The 17,803-nt window shown below is 47.9% G+C and overlaps 1 protein-coding gene and 1 non-coding gene across 2 annotated transcripts; one reads left to right on the top strand and one right to left on the bottom strand.

Moving 5' to 3' along the window:
- The first annotated feature begins 676 nt into the window (after positions 1-676).
- Positions 677-780, top strand: LOC118920129 (U6 spliceosomal RNA). Its single transcript, XR_005027774.2, has one exon. It is a non-coding gene; the product is annotated as a U6 spliceosomal RNA (small nuclear RNA).
- A 3,565-nt stretch (positions 781-4,345) lies between these two features.
- On the bottom strand, positions 4,346-16,849 carry LOC118920116 (sodium-dependent phosphate transport protein 2B-like). Its single transcript, XM_036900541.2, has 12 exons — positions 16,735-16,849; positions 16,501-16,635; positions 15,373-15,501; positions 13,909-14,052; positions 12,752-12,863; positions 10,845-11,040; positions 9,998-10,093; positions 9,457-9,577; positions 8,472-8,639; positions 7,681-7,797; positions 7,464-7,588; positions 4,346-5,937 (listed from the first exon to the last, which is right to left on the bottom strand). Exons 1-12 carry the CDS (start codon positions 16,844-16,846, stop codon positions 5,332-5,334), a joined length of 2,061 nt encoding a protein of 686 aa, XP_036756436.2. The 5' UTR covers positions 16,847-16,849; the 3' UTR covers positions 4,346-5,331.
- Between the last annotated feature and the right edge of the window lie 954 nt (positions 16,850-17,803).

Raw genomic sequence — 17,803 nt, 5'->3', positions numbered from 1 at the left:
ACTTTTAAGAAGTTACTGTTAATTTTTTACATGTGATAGTGGTATTTCAGTATTTAAAAAATTTTTTTATTGATATATAACATTATATTAATTTCCAGTATAGAACATAATGATTCATTGTTGTATATATTGTGAAATGATCACCACAATAAACCTAGTTAATGGTCATTACTATGTGAGTATTTTTAAAGCATCCTTATCTTTCACAAATGCATGTTGAAATATTTATGAATTAAATTATATGATATTTGAGAATGGTTTCAAAACAATACAAGAGAACAAAAAGTCGGTTGGTCTGTAAGTGAAAAAATACCGGCTCTGAGTTGTTGAAGCTTACTGAGGAGTACATGGAAATTCATATACTTCTCTGTTTAATATTTTACGTTTGGTCCTTTTCATAACAAAAAGATAAAGATATTCTATACAGTCTGGAGTAAATGATTTTTCCATTTATAAATTTTTTCTATCAAATTCTCCCTGTATATTGCTTATGTATTTCAATGCTATACTGTTATTATTTTTACAATCATAACTGAAAAATTAAACATGTATGACAAGTTACAGGTAATCAGAATGCAAATTTATTTTTTGGTCCTTAAATTTTTTTCACTGCAAAGTTCTTTGCTTCCTCACAACAATTATTTTTAAAGTCACTCTTAGAATAAAAAAGGCTTTGGTACTTGCTTCAGTAGCACATAAACTAAAATTGGATTAATACAGAGATTAGTGTAGCCCCTGTGCAAGGCTGACATGAAAATTCATCAGGCATTCTATATTTTTAAAAATGAAAATTGAGAAAAATCTTAGGATCACTCTAAGACACAAATGTATTGTGGTAGATTAAAGACAGCTGAATATTCTTTGCCATTCTTCCTGTGGAAAAGTGGAGTCTATTCCCCTCCCTTTGAATTGGAGCTGCCCTTGCTTTGATCAAGAGAAGGTGGCAGACGCGATGCTGTGTAACTCCCGAGGCCGGTCCTGAAGAGAGCTGTGGCTCCTGCCACATGACACCCACACCACATGGAGCGGCCCCATGAACGAGAACCAGGCCACTCTAGCTGACAGCCCCAGCTGAGCTCCGGCCAGCAGCTGTGCGAGTGAGCCATCTTGGACATCATTCAACTGGCTGTCAGGGTGGAGTGCGGTTGTTTCTCAAACACAGCCGTTTCCTCTGCTGCCATCAGTCACTTTTCCCCAGACATCATCAGTTGGGTAGAAGTCTATCATGTCCCCAGAGCAGAGCACTCCCACCTCTCTCTCTGAGGGTTCCATCGAAGCCACCTCAGCAGACCCGAGTGAGGGCGGAAGTCTAGCCATGTTGGACTGGTGTGCAGACAGAAACCTGTGAAGGGCTGGGGAGCAGGACTTGATGGTCACAGCCAGCAATCCTGGGCTTCAGCCTGGGCTGCCAACAACTAGGCCTGCCTCTGCCTAGGTCTTCTGCTCTGCCTAAAAAATGGTCACCTAGTAATGTCTTCCCTCCCCCACATCTAAGTTCTTAATATTTCCCACATCTGGCAATGAGCATCCTTAGTAATAAAAGATATTTTCATGTCAATCAGGCTATCTTCAATGTCTTATTTTTCAATTGATTTCAAATTCTGTAATTCAAAAAAGGTACTCCAATGAAGTGAAGAATATAAAACACAACCTCAGCACCAATGGGCAGATCCCAGAACCCTTTTGGATCCTATGTAACTAACCTGAGCCAAATGAGAAGGATGATATTACTTCATGCAGCATAATCTATGCTCTATTCAGAGACCATCCGTTAGCCAGTACCGGAGGAGGAGGAGGATTTATTCTGCTAATATAACACACTGAAGACAGTAAGCTGAAGCTCATAATTAAATAATGCTCTCCTGGTGGACCTGTTGGTTTGTTCCACCATTCCAGGCAGGAAATAGGAAATGTATTCTCTGGATTTAAACCAAAGGGGTTATGGTAAGAGCTGATGGTAAGAAACGAAATAGGCAGTAGGTACAGAAAAAAACATTAGACTGAAGTGAAATTCTATACTTTGGGCCAGTTGAGTTCTGTGTTAGTTATCTAGTGCTGTGTAACAAGTACCCTCAAAATTTAGTACCATGAAAACAACCACCATTTCTATTTGTTCACAATGTAGGTCAGCAATTGGGATGAGCTTCTTTGGGCTGTGGGGATAAAATAAATTTCCACCATTGCGTGGACCCAAAAAGTTTCTTGGGTAATCCAGGTGAACTGGAGAGTAAGAAATTAAAGCATGAACTCAAGAAAATACAGCTTCCATACTAGGAAAGCAGCAAAGCCCACAATGATAGCTGGTTGAAAGGCAGAGAAAACCACTCATCCATACTGGGTCAGGAGAATAAGAGTTTTTAAGAGAAAAAATATATATAAAGGAAAGAAAGACACCAAATGGTTTTCAGGCACTTTGGAGCAATTGGAGGAAAAAATATATAGGTATATGATGTCAATGATGTAAACAATTATAAAATAATGCCATTCCACTATTTTGTCCTGCAGTTTAGCAGTTATATAATCATAATAATGTAAATATTACCGGTTTGCAAAATGGGTGGTAGTGGGGATGTGGTATGGGACCTGAACCTCATTTACTGAAAAAGGGGTGAATAGATGCATAAGAAAAGCCCATTATAATCGTATGATTGTGAAGCAAAATATCAAAAGAAAGCCCTACAGTCGTTGGAAAGGTTTCCTTCTGGGGAACTAGACAGGAACATGGAGAGGGGTGGGGTAAATGACAGTATTGACTCTGCAACTATTGGATCTTTAACCTGCACAAAAGCAATGTGCAACCCTCTTTTAAACCCATGCCTGACTCTGTGGTCTAGACTGGGACTGGGAAGTGAGCCTCTCCCTGGAGGAGAGCAGGAGTTTGTTTCTAAAACATGAAGTGTTCTTTGCATCCCAACTGGCCCCTTGTCCAGTTCATCCTAATCATGAATCCAAGGCCAGTTCTGGCCTCCATGGCTTGAGGTGATATCAGCTTTTATAATTTGGTGTTTCACTTTGGAAATACCCAAGAAAGGAAATTGCAGGTCGGCATGGGAAGTGTATCATCTGGTACAACTGCATGCATGTTAGTTAGCCGTCTCTATCTTGACGCATGACTATATGCTGAGAGCATTTACAGTAAACCAATCCTGGGCTAATTATTTATACACATTACCCCATTTAAAAAGTCATAGGAAACAATGTGTTACTGTCCCATTTTCCAGAAGAGGAAATTCACGTTGAGAAAGGTTAACAGGTTTGTTAGTAAATGACAGAGCCCCAAGAGGAACCCAACTCTCCCAGCAATCCCAGCATCAAATTGTGTTGATTCGACCTTCTGCACATGCTTCAGCTGTCTCAGAGAGGACATCACCAATCTGTAATCTTTCTGCGTACATGTCTTAATTTAACTCAACTCTTCCTTAACAGTTTATTTGACCTGCATGGGGTGGTGGACCAGGCTGGCTTCTTGGGCATGCCACTACACAGGACCCCATCCTGAAAAGGACCTCATCTTTGGCTGAAATACTCTATTAGGGTCCTGAATTTTCAAACATTATCTTTTAACAGTTTTGTTAGCAAAGTCCAATGGCACAATGAAGCTTGCCTGTGAGCACAGAATGGACTCAATGTGCTCACTGTTCTCTGCCACTGTTCTCAATCACATAGAGCAATGTCCCATGTGAGAACAGAATTCCAGTAGACCCACAGCGAGTGGGAGCTGCAGTAAGACTCAAAGACAAGTACAACACAAGTGTGTTATGTCCGCACCCGAATAAGCTGGGCACTGACAGCCCTGAGGACACACTTTCCATTCAAACCACAACTTTCTTTGAATGCAGTAAAATGACTAAGGAGCCCCATCACATCCTTTCTCACTTGCTTTACTTCCCTGTGCTGGCCATGCACTTAGGCTGACAGCGACAATAACATAGGAGGCAAGGGCAGCCCGTACGTCTGGTCCCTTCCATGCTGCCTTGCTCATCAGGAAGGTAGAGACGGCTGGTAAAATGTACACACAGCGAGAAGAAATAAAAACAGCTGAGCTCATTTAGACCAATGTTCCTGCTGTTCTGGTAGAAACAAAATAGATGCTATTTCCACGTTACTTAGAATAGCATTGAATAGAAGACATTTTAAAACTCTGAGAGAAAGATGGTGGAAGAAAGGAAAACTTCTATTTGGTGCCAGTGATGGTCCATTTCTTCTGCTTTTTGAACAAGGGGCGACATAGCCATCCCTGGTGCTGCGGTCCAGGTAGTGATGTTAGGAGAGGGAAGAGACTTCACATATCTGGGAAACAGATCCAGGAGGCCCCTATTTCCTTGTAACTGAGAATAGACACTCCTTTTGGGTTTGATTGTTTTATTTCTCCCTTCCCACAACCAGTAAAAAATAAGGTCAAAGCAAGGAGGACGGTCCAATTTTTAAACAATCACCAGAGTGTAGAGGGCCGCAGCCCCAACCAGGTTTAACTTACATATTTAGAGGGTGTGGTGGGGGCATGGCTGCAGAAGCAGGGTGAAAAGGTGGCCTTACAAAATGTACAGAGGTGGTCTTTACACTTCATAGTAGAGCCCGGCATCATTTCCAAAGACAGCACCATAAAACACCAATCCCACGACTATTTACTGAATAACTTACGAAAAATGCTGTACAGGTGCATGACTATAAAAACAAGAGTATAAGTGGCTCCATTTGGGAATTGGTATCCACACTGGGGGAGTCAGGGTAGGGCTCAGTTTGTATTCCAACCTGTTATGAAAGATAAGCCAAGATGACGATACAGACCCTCCCGCCCCACCTTCTCAGAGTTGGCTGAAGGTCACTCACTCTCCGAGGGGAACTGGGATTGTTCAGGGTGACGAGCTGTGGACGGAGGAGGTGTGAAGTCAGCAGAAGGCTCTGGAGGGCGTGAGAGGCGTCCGGGGCGGGAAGGAGCACACGGACCCGGAGACACGCGCGGACCCCTCCTGCTGCTTGACCACAGTGACTCTGGGGGCGGTCCAGCCACGCCCTGCTTCCCACCCTCTGAGAGAAGGTGGGAGCTTTGCAGGCCTGGACAGACGGCAGGAAATCAAAGTTCCTCTATCCGTGGGAAATGAGAGAAGGTTTGGAAATCCACGCCTTCCTGGGTGAGGAAGACGCTGGGAGCAGGGGTGAGATGAAAGTACAGGGCGAGCTGTTCCGCTGGGCTAAGGGGCATGAGAGTCAGGACTGAGGTCACCTCCGCTCCTCAGGGAGGGCAAATCCCCGCGAGGCGGAGAGAGGCGTGCAGAGCCAGCAGGGAGCAGGCGCTGCGGACCTGGGGCCTGCTGCCTCCTCTGGGCGGCCCTACAGGGCTGTGCTGCTGGACATGGTCTCCGTGCCTGGGGCTTCCTCTTGGGACTTGGGGTCCACGTCCAGGGCATCTCGGCTCATGGCCGCGTTGTCAAAGGCCTCGGGGGCCTTGATGGGGGTGTCCTGCGCCTCCGGGAGGTCCTCGCAGCACTTGCTGCAGCGACAGCACCTGCCGCAGCCACACAGCAGGCAGCATACGCGGCAGCAGCGTCTCTGGCAGCAGCCAACGAGCAGCGAGATGACGTCGTCCCAGGGCTGCAGGGAGCGCATCCACAGCGGCAGGAAGTGCCAGCTCCGCAGCTTCGCGGGCAGGGCGCCGGGGCAGCGGGACTGCAGGAGCCTGAGCAGCACCACCAGGAGGAGCACGAAGATGACGGGCGCCCCCACGCCCACCAGCACGGGCCAGCCGGCCAGCGAGAGGCCGAACACCGCCAGCGGGATCAGGAAGAAGAAGATGATGAGGTAGAAGATGGCAAACCAGCGGTACTTGGCTGAGATGTTGCCCAGTCCCTTGGCCAGGCGGATGGGCAGGCGGGTGAATGGGATTGGGTACCACAGCAAGATGCCTGAGATGTTGAAGAAAAAGTGGCACAGTGCAATCTGAAACACAGGAGGTTGGACCGGTGAATGGGCTGTGGGCTGGGGAGTCGGGGAGAAGGAGGGGGGCGTCCAGCAGGCATGGGCAGCAGAACCACGGGTCTGCCTCGTCTTCATAGCTCAGCCCAGTGTGGGACCTGCATGACTTGGGGCCCCACTGTGGGTCTGGCTGGGAGGTGGCGGGTCCCATACACAGCTCAGCTTTCAGGGCGTGAAGCCCTTGAGGCAAAATCTAACCCTGGGCTTCGGGAATGTACCCCCTGCTACCTGTGCCTGGACCCTGCTGCTTCCAGCTGAGCAGTTAGTTACAGCTGTGGGGCAGAAGGGCTTGCAGGAGGGCTGGCTCTCCCAGCTCAGTGCCCCACGCCAGGAGCGGCGAGGGCGGGAAGGATGGTTACAGTTAATAAATTAGCAGCAGCAATATTTAGGGCTCACTGTGTGTGAAGCAACTATTCTAAGAATCTCATATCCTGTGGAGGGACAACCACTTGATGTAGTCGGAAATTGGGGTACCATGTGGTTCAGTTATTTTCCCAATGTCACATGGGTGGGACATGGAAGGGGTGGGATTCAAAGCCAGGTAGACTTTCTCCAGAGGACTTGCCTCACACAAAATTTGCCACTTTTATATGCATGCCCCCTAGGTGCCAGGCATCATGCTAAGGGTCTTGGACCAGTCCTGTCCAACACATTAGCCACTGGCCCCGTGTGGCAGCTGAGCACTCACAATGTGGCTACTCCACATTGAGGTGAGGTATAACTGTAAAATACATACTGGATTTCAAACTTTGTCTACAAAATAAAGAAAATTTTTTAAATGTTGCAATGATAATGGGTTAAATCAAGTACATTATTAACATTGATGTCCCTGTTTCTTTTAACTTTTTTAAAAGGTATGTACTAAAAACTTTAAATTACCTGGGTGGTTCAAATTGATATCATATACTCACATTAATTCTACTGGACAGCACGGCTTTAGACAGAGCAATATCAGGTCTGTAGACTAATCCTAACAAGATAGGGATCCCCTTTGTAAGTGGGGGAACTGATGCGCAAAGGTTAAGTCACCTGTCTAAGGTCAGTTAGTGTCTACATGATAGAACAAGGGTTCCAATGTCAAAGGTCTTCTTGTGCAAGGTCACCTAGTTAATGCAGGTAAGGCATTTCCCCTTGATTTTCTTAGTGTCAGGACCAGGACACATGCACCTCCCAACATCCAGCCAGGGTTCACCAAGAGGGGTGTCAAGGAGTTTGGGAAGGATTACCTATGCTTCCTGAATACTCCTTCCACCTCCATCAAGTGGCAACCAGCCTTTATTTATACAACCTTCAGTATTGAGTTTCATTATCTCTAAGGACTAGATGGTTTTGACTGTTCTCAACTCTGTTCTCCTGTGGCTTCTCCTCTACATCAGAATTTTGGATATAACAGACAAAAGCTTGGTTCTCGTTAGAAACCATCTGCTTGCAAAACCACAGAAGGGCTTGTATCCCACTCAGAGCCCCTGCCCCATGCAGCATTTCCTCACCTGGAGGGAGCTCCTTAGGCTATTGCCAGAACTGGCTAAGGCGGCCAGGATGGCAGTGGTGGTAGTGCCGATGTTAGCACCAAGCGTGAGTGGATATGCCCTCTCAATGCTTATCACACCGATACCTGGGGGAAAGATACAAAGCCCATAGCATCAGCTCTAGGGATGACAGGAGATGGTAGTGGTGGCCAGAGGGAGAAACCAGGGGGAAACTTACCAATCAATGGGGTCAGAGCAGATGTGAACACAGAGCTGCTTTGCACGATGAAGGTCATGCCTGCCCCCACGAGGATGGCCAGATAGCCTGTCAGCCAGGCAAAGGGAAAGGGGAAATCTGGAAGACAGAAGGAAAAAAGATCTGTCATACCCCTTCTATGGACAGCATGGATTGAAGACCCACCTGGCACCTCCACAGGACCTGGGCTGGAGAGTCACATTGTGTAGACACCCCCACTGTGGTGTAGGATTGCAAACTGAATATTTAGAATTCTTTCACCCTGCACATCCAGATGGTGGAACCAAATATGTGGGTTTGTTATGAAGACCAAAACATATATTCACTGGAGGTCACTGGAGTCACATTGGCTGCCCCAAGATGGTGATGTATTCATGTAGAACCACATTTTTTTCCCAAGAGTTGAAGGTGAGTGGGGAACAGTGAGCATCTGATACCCTTTTCCTAAAGGATCCAGATATACCCAGTAACATCCTGAGCATATAGGCAATCTGCCTGGAAGGAAGGCTGAGCTCACAGCTCTCTGGAATTGAGCTGGCTTTTTCTCAGGACCTTGCATGCAGGCAGTAGAAACTCATGCCTGCTCCCCAGGCCCCACCCAAGCGAAGATGGAAGATTAAGGATGAGTGTACCTTAATTTCTTCATCTTTTCAGATCCAACAGAGCAACTCTGAGCAGAGGCCATTGCTTCATGAGAATCTAAAGCCCCACTGGTGTAACCACAATGGTGCCCCCCCCCCCAGGAAGCCAAGGATGGGGGACAGTGAACCCACCTGTGTTGAGCATCTTCTTGATGATGACGGCTACCTGCCCCTCAAAAATGGAGGCCAGAATCTTGACGATCATGATCAGGCAGCCGCAGAGGACTAGCAGGGAGACCAGCAGCAGGATGACGCCCACAACCAGATCCGGGAGACTGGAATTCACAAAGATGTGCTGGCCTGAGGAGACCATACAAAGCCTGTGTGAGGAAGGCCTGGGGCCCCCGCGGCCACACATGGTTGTTTATTCCCCAGTGTCCTTCTGCCTCATAGTAACTTGTGGTTGTTAGCTTGATCTCCTAGCCACCCCAAGGTGAAGTGTAGACCCAAAGCTGTGTTCTGACCAGGGGCATCTGATGAGGCTGGAAGATGAGGTGACATCCGTAAATTTATACAGCTCGTCAGGGGCAGACCCAGGCCTCCAGCCCCACTCTTCCATCTCTAAACCCCTTGCTGGGTCTTCCTCTTGATAATGAGGGCTTAAAGCATCTGAGGAGTGACCTGGTACAGGATGGGGAAGCAGGATCTATCGCTAATAATAAAACTCTGTTTCTTGCAAGTCCCAATGCATCCCCATGACGAGTCTAGCAAATTGTGGTGATTTTAGAGGGTGTATTAGGGCTGAAACATGGGCAGTGTTAAGTTCAGTTGATTCTGTGAGGTAAACCATACCTGGAGAATAAGGTAAGGTATACTGCTCACTTAACATGCGAGAGAGAAGGAGGAGAGGCAGAGATATACAGATGGAGATGTAAAGATAATTAGGAGAACTAGGATGTTGGTCCTGAACAGATGCCTGGGGCAAAAGTATAGCTTCTTACTGAATCAGAGCATCCTGAGGACTCACCGTCTTGTTCAGGGTTACAGCCCCCGCGCCTTGAATGGGGCCTGTTGCACAGTAGGGGCTCATGACTGCAGGGTGAATCTATCTGCTCCGTGTGAGCCCCACATCCCTTTCCAATCTGGCTGCCATTTCCCCGGAGTTACTTCCACTCACATTTGGCGATATTCTCCTGGTGGCTCACATTCCTGATGGTCCAGGTGTGGGAGCCATTCGTCCAACAGAAGGAAGGCGAGGTGCAGTTTTCAGGTGCAGGGACGGTGACATTCATCTGAGTCTGGACGGCAAACATGAGAAATGGCAGGTATAGTCCACAGGACTCACTTTCGGTGGGGAGTGGTGGGCAATGTGGCAGCAGGAAGCAGACACAAATCATGTGCATCTATAAATGTAATGTGCTATTTCCATGGGCCCCTCCACAGATGGGAACAGAGGCAGCTGAGCTAATCCAGGAGACATGAAAACAACAAGCCGGCAGGGGAAAATGGGGTCCTTCTATCCTATTGCATTCTGTCTGTCCATCCAGCATTTAGGACTTGTTTTCCTAAGTATTCTTACCGGCCAATTTTGATTTTGTAGGAGTCTCAAGTTTTCTCTCACCTTGCCTTTTTTAAAATTCACATTCTTTGAATGAAACGTTTTGCTTAAAGTACAGACACAAGACTTTACCCACCCAGCAATATTCTTTGAGACTTACCACGTTGGTAAACGTTTTGCACCAAATCTTGATCAGACTCTTGTTTTTCGCTGCTTCATCATTCATTGCAATTTGGTGGAAAACTTTTTTATCCATCTGAGGAGGGCAGCAGACAGAAGACAATGCATCTTCAGAACAGATGTGGGAGGACACATAGGGGTTCCTTTTAAGATGGGTTCTGAGGGCATGAACTAAACTGTGAGCCCCTACAGGGGTGAGTTAGGACCCTCTCTACCTGCACTTCTGGGATGGAGTGCAGCACCTAGGCGTTAGCAGGTTTTCATAGATAAACAAATGATGTAGAAGCCATGGACTAGTATTAGGTAGAACCTGCAGGAGACCCTCACTGCATGACTGAGTGACAGGAAACCAGGAGGTAAGAGTGAAAGTCAAGGTCCAAGTGGCTGGTTCGCCTCAAGGCAACATGCACAAAGCCTTCCTTCACTGGTTTCAGTAGAATGAACAGACCCTAGTGAGCAGAGGGCGGAGTGAGAAGGAGAGGGCAGCAGCCTTCCTCCTTGGCTCCCAGTGGGAGAACCCTGTCAGTGTGCCCACTGGGGATGAGGTCAGTAGTGTGCACAAGTGGTGCCAAGTATCCAATGGAAAGCCCCTGAGAAGCACCTGCCACTCCACACCCCCAGCCCAATGCAGATGACACAAGGACTCAAGTCAAGGACAAAGGAAGCCCATTCCTCTATCAGGTGTTCCAAAGGTTATGCCTCCCTTGGCCTTTTTCAGAGGCAGCCATAAAGCACTGTTTCCAGCCTTACCATCTCTGCCCAGCTGAGTGGGTGGGGGTGCTGGCATGGAGCTAGCTCCTTTCCATATTTGAAGGAAGCGGGGTTACCTGGATAATGAGCTTTGTGAAGGGATCTGTGATCACTTTCAGAAGTGCCGGGGCATCCTCTCCATTCTTGAAATGGAAAGAGTCCACCACCAGGTTGGTCAGGATCTCCAGGTAATGGGTGGCAGCCTCCAGGGGCAAGAGCACAAGCACGGAGAGCCAGTTGAAGAAGTCGTGGATGGTGGCCCCTGCAAAAGCCCTGCAGGAGGGAAACCTGATTAGTCAATAAGGGTGTGGGCAACATTAGAGTCAGGCAATTACTCATACATACTGCCTGCCAGGTGTCACCTGTGTCCACAGGGGTACATTCTGTTTTCATTCTTACAGCAATCCCAGAGGGAGTGGCATTAATATCCCCCAGTCAACAGACATGGAAACTGAGGGCCAGCAAGCACAGGGGAGTTGCAGACTACTGCATGTGTGCTGGGTCCAGGGCTGGGCCTACTACCTGTCAGAGCCAACCCCACCATCTGGAGCATGAAGCTCTCTGCTTGGGGGAAAGGGAACTGGCCATGTCAAAGCTGCAGTAATTAGGTCAGAGGCCAAGGTAGGGAAGAACTGCATCAAGAGCACTTCTGAGTCTTGCATGTTGAAGACAAAACTTCTGTTGGATAGATGGGGACCAGTATGAAGGCAAAGATCAAAGCCTTCTCTACAAATGAAATCTTATTGATTTTTAAAGATCTTGAGACTGATGAAACATTTGCACACTCATCACAGGGGACAAGGCTAATCTACATCACAATGTGCAGCTATCTGAGAATTCACATCCCTGAGTTCTATCCCTCTATCTCCACACTAAGAAACTCTACTGATTTCTTCTGTCCTCAGTGAAAATCCTTTCCTTTAAAAAATTCTTGCAAAAATGCCCAAACTAGATGAGGCATGGGACATGAACAGACAGAAGCTAATAAACACATGGGAGAAAGTGTTTAACTTCGCTAGTAGTAACGGAAATTTAAATTTTATTTGCAAGTACAAATTTCCACCTACTGTATTGGCTAATGTTTAAAAAGTAACTTATTCTTCCTGGAGAGGGTGATTTAAGACATTTTCATACAGTGCTGATGTAAAGTGACACAAATATGTCTTAGGAGTTCGGAAAAATGGTTTAAAATGCTTATACGTGTTAAATGTAATAATTATTGTTTAGGAATCTAAGGAGATACTCCACACCACCAGGAAAGAATTATACACATCTCAAAAGGTATTTTTGATGGCAATCTACTTAAATATCCAAAGAGGGGGTTAGGTAAGTCAATTATAATCCTCTGTGGAGCAAACTTCATGAGTCATGTTTATATCTCATAGGTTGACCAGAGGCAACAATAAGTGTTAACAGGGAAAACTGCAATGTGGAATAAGAAAACTTGGACTGAGTCTCAGCTATGCCCCTCAGTGAACTTATTTAATCTCTTTGCATTTCCAAATTAATAAAATGGAACATGGAAAAGTCTACTCAGCTTCTGGAGAAAGTCAAATTATCCAATACCCTGGATGATGTGTATTATTATTGCGACCCTCAGGACGCTTTCATCAGGGACCAAGGAAGGCTCTGTGTGGCTGAGCGGAAATGAATGGCTCTGGGGACATCTTCTGCCGGCCGATCCCCCAATGGTTGAAGCCCAGACAGTGTGTAGGGCACTTTTCAAAGTGGTCTCCTGTGTCATTGTACTCACCCTTTAGACAACACAGTGGTGACATATACTATTATTGCAGCTGTGCAGATCAGGGAGCAGAGTTTAACCACTGGTAAGTACGTGACCCCAGGACCCAGAAGGCCTCCACTGTGTCTATTCTGAGTGCCACGAATGATAAGCCTGCTCTCACTGACTACTGCAAGGTAGCCACACAATCTGGCCAAAACCCAAGGGCCAATTGGTGGCAAAGGCTGGTTCTGAGCCTCTTACCTTCTGAACTCACTCCGGTCTCCTGCCTGCATGAGCGCCACCAAGGTGTTGGTGATTGAGGTCCCAACGTTGGCCCCCATGACAATAGGGATAGCGAACCGCACGGTCAGCACTACAGGGTGGGAAAGGGTAAGTTAGCAAATTAGCAAGTTCAGGAAGGTGTTGTGGCCACGTAGACCTCATTTGGGCTGGTGATCCCCTAAAGTAACAGTTCCTAATTGCTCTCAGGGCAGCACCTCACTGTGAATCTGATGAAAGCCAGGGCAGCTCACCTGGAAATAGGTCCGTGTGTGTCCAGCCCATAATTCGGGGGAATCTGCAGAGTCCATGAAGCCCGCCTATGGGCCCCGGCGTAAAGTGACTCTAAGTTTCTCTGTCCTCCCTAGGGCAGCAAGGCCAGCTTAATGGAGACCATGAAACAATGCCTACGGGCATGTATGCATACTATGGCAATTGCTGGCAGCACTTCCTTTTCTTACAAAACTGCCAAAATGTTCTAATGTATGAAAGTAAAGTTATTTGAAAGAAGTAGTACCTCTTCCCAACTTGATCCAGAAAAGTTTTAGGTGATTTTGGCTGGAAGGTTTGTTTGGACTGAGAAAGAACCTGTTTAAATCGTTCCCCGTAGAGTGTTTGTCCCAACTTAGCCAGAGCAAGTATCAGCAGGTTCAAGTGCGGAGTGCTAGCTCCCCAAGCTCAGTTCTCCCAGAGCCAGTGGATCATGTGATTGGATGTCTTTATTCTTAGCACTAGGCAGGGACAGAAATGTTCTATATCCTTGCTGTCAAACATAGCAGCCTCTAGCCACTTCTGACTCAGATCCCTTGAAATAGAGCCAGTGCAACTGAATTATTTATTCTAAATTGAAATCAATTAAGGTTAAATAACATTAAATAGCCACATGTGCATAGTGACTTTCAGATTGGGCAGCACTGTTCTAGAATTCAGAGCTGAGTTTTAAGCATCTGGGTCCATTGGCAGACTCGGACACAGGAATGGAAACAGGAGGCTGCCTGGGATCAAAGCAGAACACATCCTGGTTGCACAGGATGGCAGGATAGTGGTGACAGGCCTGGACATATTCAGAGTAAAGTCCAGCCTCCCCAGCTGCACAGGGAAATGCCTACATGTCTAAATTCAAGGGTTTTTGGACTCACACGAGGAGGCCACCATGCTGACGATGATGGATGTGGAGGTGCTGGAGCTCTGTATCAGGACGGTCACCAGCACACCAACCACCAGCCCGGCCACTGGGTTGGACATAACAGAGTTGTTGCTGAAGAACTGCCCGGCCACCTTTCCTGAAAGACAAACCCAGGACCGCACGATGAGGGGTTAGATGGGTGCTGAGTACATGAGTCTCCAGCCAAGGCCAGCTGGCTGTGGGTGAGGAGCTGAGCCTCCAGCCCTGTGGGTACCACTGGATGGAAGCCACACCCTCTTGCTCCTTCCCAGGCTGCCTGACTCCACATTTCACCTCTGTGACTTGGCTCCCCACACACCCCATGCTCTTGTTCCTCCTATCCCTTCACTCTGTGACCCTCCCCCAATCCAGGAAGGGATCTTCTCATTCTTCTCTATCCTAACCAACACCTCCAACCCCGACTCCAAAGTACCCTGCTTGCATTGCATGCTGGGAGCATCACTTTTGCAGAGTGTTCTGCTGCAGCCATTGACCTACTCTCCCCAATCCATTATAAGGAGACTGAGGTCCAGAGAGTGGAGGTGACTGATCTGACAGAGAGCAAAGCCCTCGCTGCAGCTGCCTCGGATAAGGGGAACCAGCAGTGGCTTCCAGGTAGTGAGACTGCCGCTCACACTCCCAACAAGTGCCTCTCCCCCAATTCTCCCAGGTAATGAAGATGACTTCTCAGGAAAGGCATCAAGGGGTACAGAGATATATGATCTTCTGTGTGTAAATCCCACTAGGCCAATTACAGGTTGTGCTCTCTGAGCCACAGTGTCCTCATCTCTAAATGGAAAGGGCTTTGGGAAGGAATATTTAAGACACCCAGTAGGCATGCCAAGTGGCAGCTCTCACTGTTCTTGCCCATTAGAGGTTCACAGGTGACCAAGCACATGGCGATTTCACTTCTGGGTCCCCCTCACACCCACTCATACTGCCTAGGCACGGTCAGTCCTGGGAGATGCTTAAGTATCTGATAATGGATGTAGAATCTCCCAACTGGTGATGCCTGTCTGTCTCCAGCACAGGCTAGTTTTGATTTGGGCATTTGTTTTAGCCTAAGAGAGCATCTTTATCCAATAATCCCCCCAGGTAGGGAGGCCAAGCACAGCAGAGCTCTATTAGATAGCCTTTATGTCAAACAGCTTCCTGTCCAGGGACTGTGGACAAACAAAATGGTCACTGGGTTGGAAGTGGCTCGAGCCCTGTCTCTGGGTCTAAGCTATCTTAGCCTGCCACAGCTCTTTTGTAGGCCTCACTCAGTTTTCTGTTCTGTGACATGAGAGCATGGCTTTACAGGATGATCTGAAGTGGCTTTCAGTCCTAAAACATTTCCAGGAGGCTGTTGCTGAAGAGGGTTTGCTGGGCTGTGATGGTCTGAAGCAAATCCAGGGAGAACACCCCCACCGCACCCCTCTGACCCGTTTGCCCATACCTCCAACCAGCTGGAAGGCACTGCTGAGCACATCCAAGGAGCACACGAACAAGTAGAGAAATCCCAGGAGCAGAACGAATTTCCCAATCCTTTGGAAGACACAGAAGAGCTTCCCTTTGGTGTCTCTCTCTGCGTGAGGGGATTTTAGTGTCTAAACACTGACAAGTTTGAAAGTGAGCACAGAACTCCCCCCCACCTTTTCCTCCCTGCTAAGTGGCTGTAAGCTGTTCTGTATACAAGACGTGGGATGCGTGGCATACGTGGCTGCAGTTTTGAAAGTAATTACCAGTGTAGTCCATTTAGCTGAAACGTGTGAAGTGTCTCTAAAGGCTTTGCATCAGGAGGAGGGTTCAGTGTGGTCTGGAGCACAGAAAGGAAGCCATTCTACATGCTAGGCTGAGCCAGTGTCACTGGGAGAGGCAGTCTAGAGCACTCGACACCTGCTAAGTGCAAGAGTCCGACACAACTGCTCTACCAGGCACTCAGAGCAGCACAGAATATTTTCTAGAATGTGGCTGCAAGATAGAATCACAGGCTGCATTTGTATTGCTGCTTCTGTGGCTGCTGTTTTCTCCACTCTTTAAAGAGGCTCTCACCGCCTCCCTTCCAGCTGCCTTCCCCTCCCTCCCTTCTGATCTGCAGATAGCCCCCCCACCCTGCACCTGGAAAAGAAGTGCCGTGTTTGCCTGTACTGTTCATGCTTTATATTCTGTCTTCTGGAAGCCTTCCCTGCTGCCTGCAATTAGGAAACAGAGCAACCACCCAGGGGCGCTCTCCCCAGGGACCCACTCTGTTCACTGTTGCCTCTATAGCAGCTCATGATGGCCCAGGACCTGGTCAGCACACAACGGATTATCCATACATAAGGAGCAGCACAGTGGCTGGCCTGCTTGTAACCCCAGTGCTGGCACATTTGTTGAATGAAAAAAGGAACAAAAAATAATTCCCTAATCCTCACATTGTGCTTTGGCTCCAAGTCTTAAAGACTGCACAGTGCCTCCCTAGCGAAGACCTCTGTTTGAAGGACATCCATACTTTGGAAAAGCGGGAGATGACATGGAGATGATACATGAAGGTGGTGTCCTCAGGCAGTGCCCTCCCGCCTGCTCCCGCGGGCCTCGTTTTTACCTGACCACTTGATCCCAGTGTTCTTAAGTGCAGGCCGGTCCCAGGGGTCTGCATCCCCTGTGGGCTCCTCTATCAGTGCGACAATAGAGTAGGATGGCAGAAGTTCAATCTTGGTTACTGGGGTCCCCGTGTCACCTGTCCAAACAAGCAGCAAAGGCCGTGTGGAATGAGGAGCCAGACTGGGTCCGGTGGGGTCACACAGGAGCCAGCCTGGGGCTGATGGGCGGCACTTACTTTTGTCAGTCTCCTTGCCTTTCGCAGGCCCGGTGGACTCCTGACCTGTGGTCCCTTCGATGTATTTACTGGCATTGGGCTGGGCATTTTCCAACTCCGGCCAAGTCGCCATGGTCTGTGCATGAGAAACCAGAGCTTAGAGGCAGCCACTGAATTGCTGCTGTGACAGGAACAACAGGTGGTTGCAAAGGTCTGGCTGGGGGAGAGATGGGGTGTTGTACTTATACCTTCTAGTGCCTGCTGTGTGGTCTTTTAAGCACCCTGTGATTTCACTGTTCTTAGGCTTCCATCAACTACTACAAAAAAAAAAAAAACCAGGAAAAAGTTTCAGATACATTGTGAATAAAAGGCATGCTTTTTGTCCCATTCACACAGCATGATCTCTATATGGATAGAGAGAAATGTTCCATGGGGTTCAGATTTGTTGGGATTGTGGGTAGATTTTTCTTTTATCTAAAATTTCCAAATTCATTTACTGATGCAGCCCAACCCCCAAACCCACAAAGATAAGATGGTTCAGGGACACCTGTATTGCTCCTGTTATTAGTATTGATAAAGGTAGGACTTAAAAGAAGCTGACTCTGTGAATTCCTATCATGATGGGTTTGCATGAATCTGTTTATCCCAAGGAAGGTTCTCCTTTCCCCATGCAAATGCAGGCATGGCACATACTTGCATGATCACAGGGAACATCTTGCAGCCATCAGCTTCCATGAAGACACAGACCAGGTCTTTTCATGTCAGCTTAAGTGGCTCCCAGCTCAGGACCTGGTACTTGATTGGCTTTTCTGAGTAGGATGCTGGGAGGTGCCTAGTCAGCAAGAGCCAGTGTTTAGTAGCCAGGTTGTGCTCAGCCTTCCAGGCACGTGGAGCCTAAGTGACCTGCCCGAGTGGAGGAGCCCTGACCCCGGTCAGCTGGGACTCGGCCTTCTCCTGCAGCCACCTGGGCTGGGTGAGCTCCGCGTGCCACTCAGGTGGTGGCTGGGGAAGCTGGGTGGGGGCGGGGCTGTGGGGCCTGTCCCAGGGGTCAGGCTCCTCCCTCAGGTTCAGGGAACAGCCTCCTCAGAGC

The sequence above is a fragment of the Manis pentadactyla genome, chromosome 5 (genome assembly GCF_030020395.1).
Source record: "Manis pentadactyla isolate mManPen7 chromosome 5, mManPen7.hap1, whole genome shotgun sequence".
NCBI lineage: Eukaryota > Metazoa > Chordata > Mammalia > Pholidota > Manidae > Manis > Manis pentadactyla.
This window is presented reverse-complemented; position numbering and strand designations above follow the sequence as displayed.

Bases quoted from the DNA above. Each gene is read 5' to 3' on its own strand.
- LOC118920116 (XM_036900541.2), bottom strand. From the start codon at position 16,846: ATGGCGACTTGGCCGGAGTTGGAAAATGCCCAGCCCAATGCCAGTAAA. The intron at 16,636-16,734 runs GTAAGTGCCGCC...TTGTTTGGACAG, and splicing joins AGGCAAGGAGACTGACAAAA to GTGACACGGGGACCCCAGTA. The intron at 15,502-16,500 runs GTAAAAACGAGG...CCCCTCACGCAG, and splicing joins CACTGGGATCAAGTGGTCAG to AGAGAGACACCAAAGGGAAG.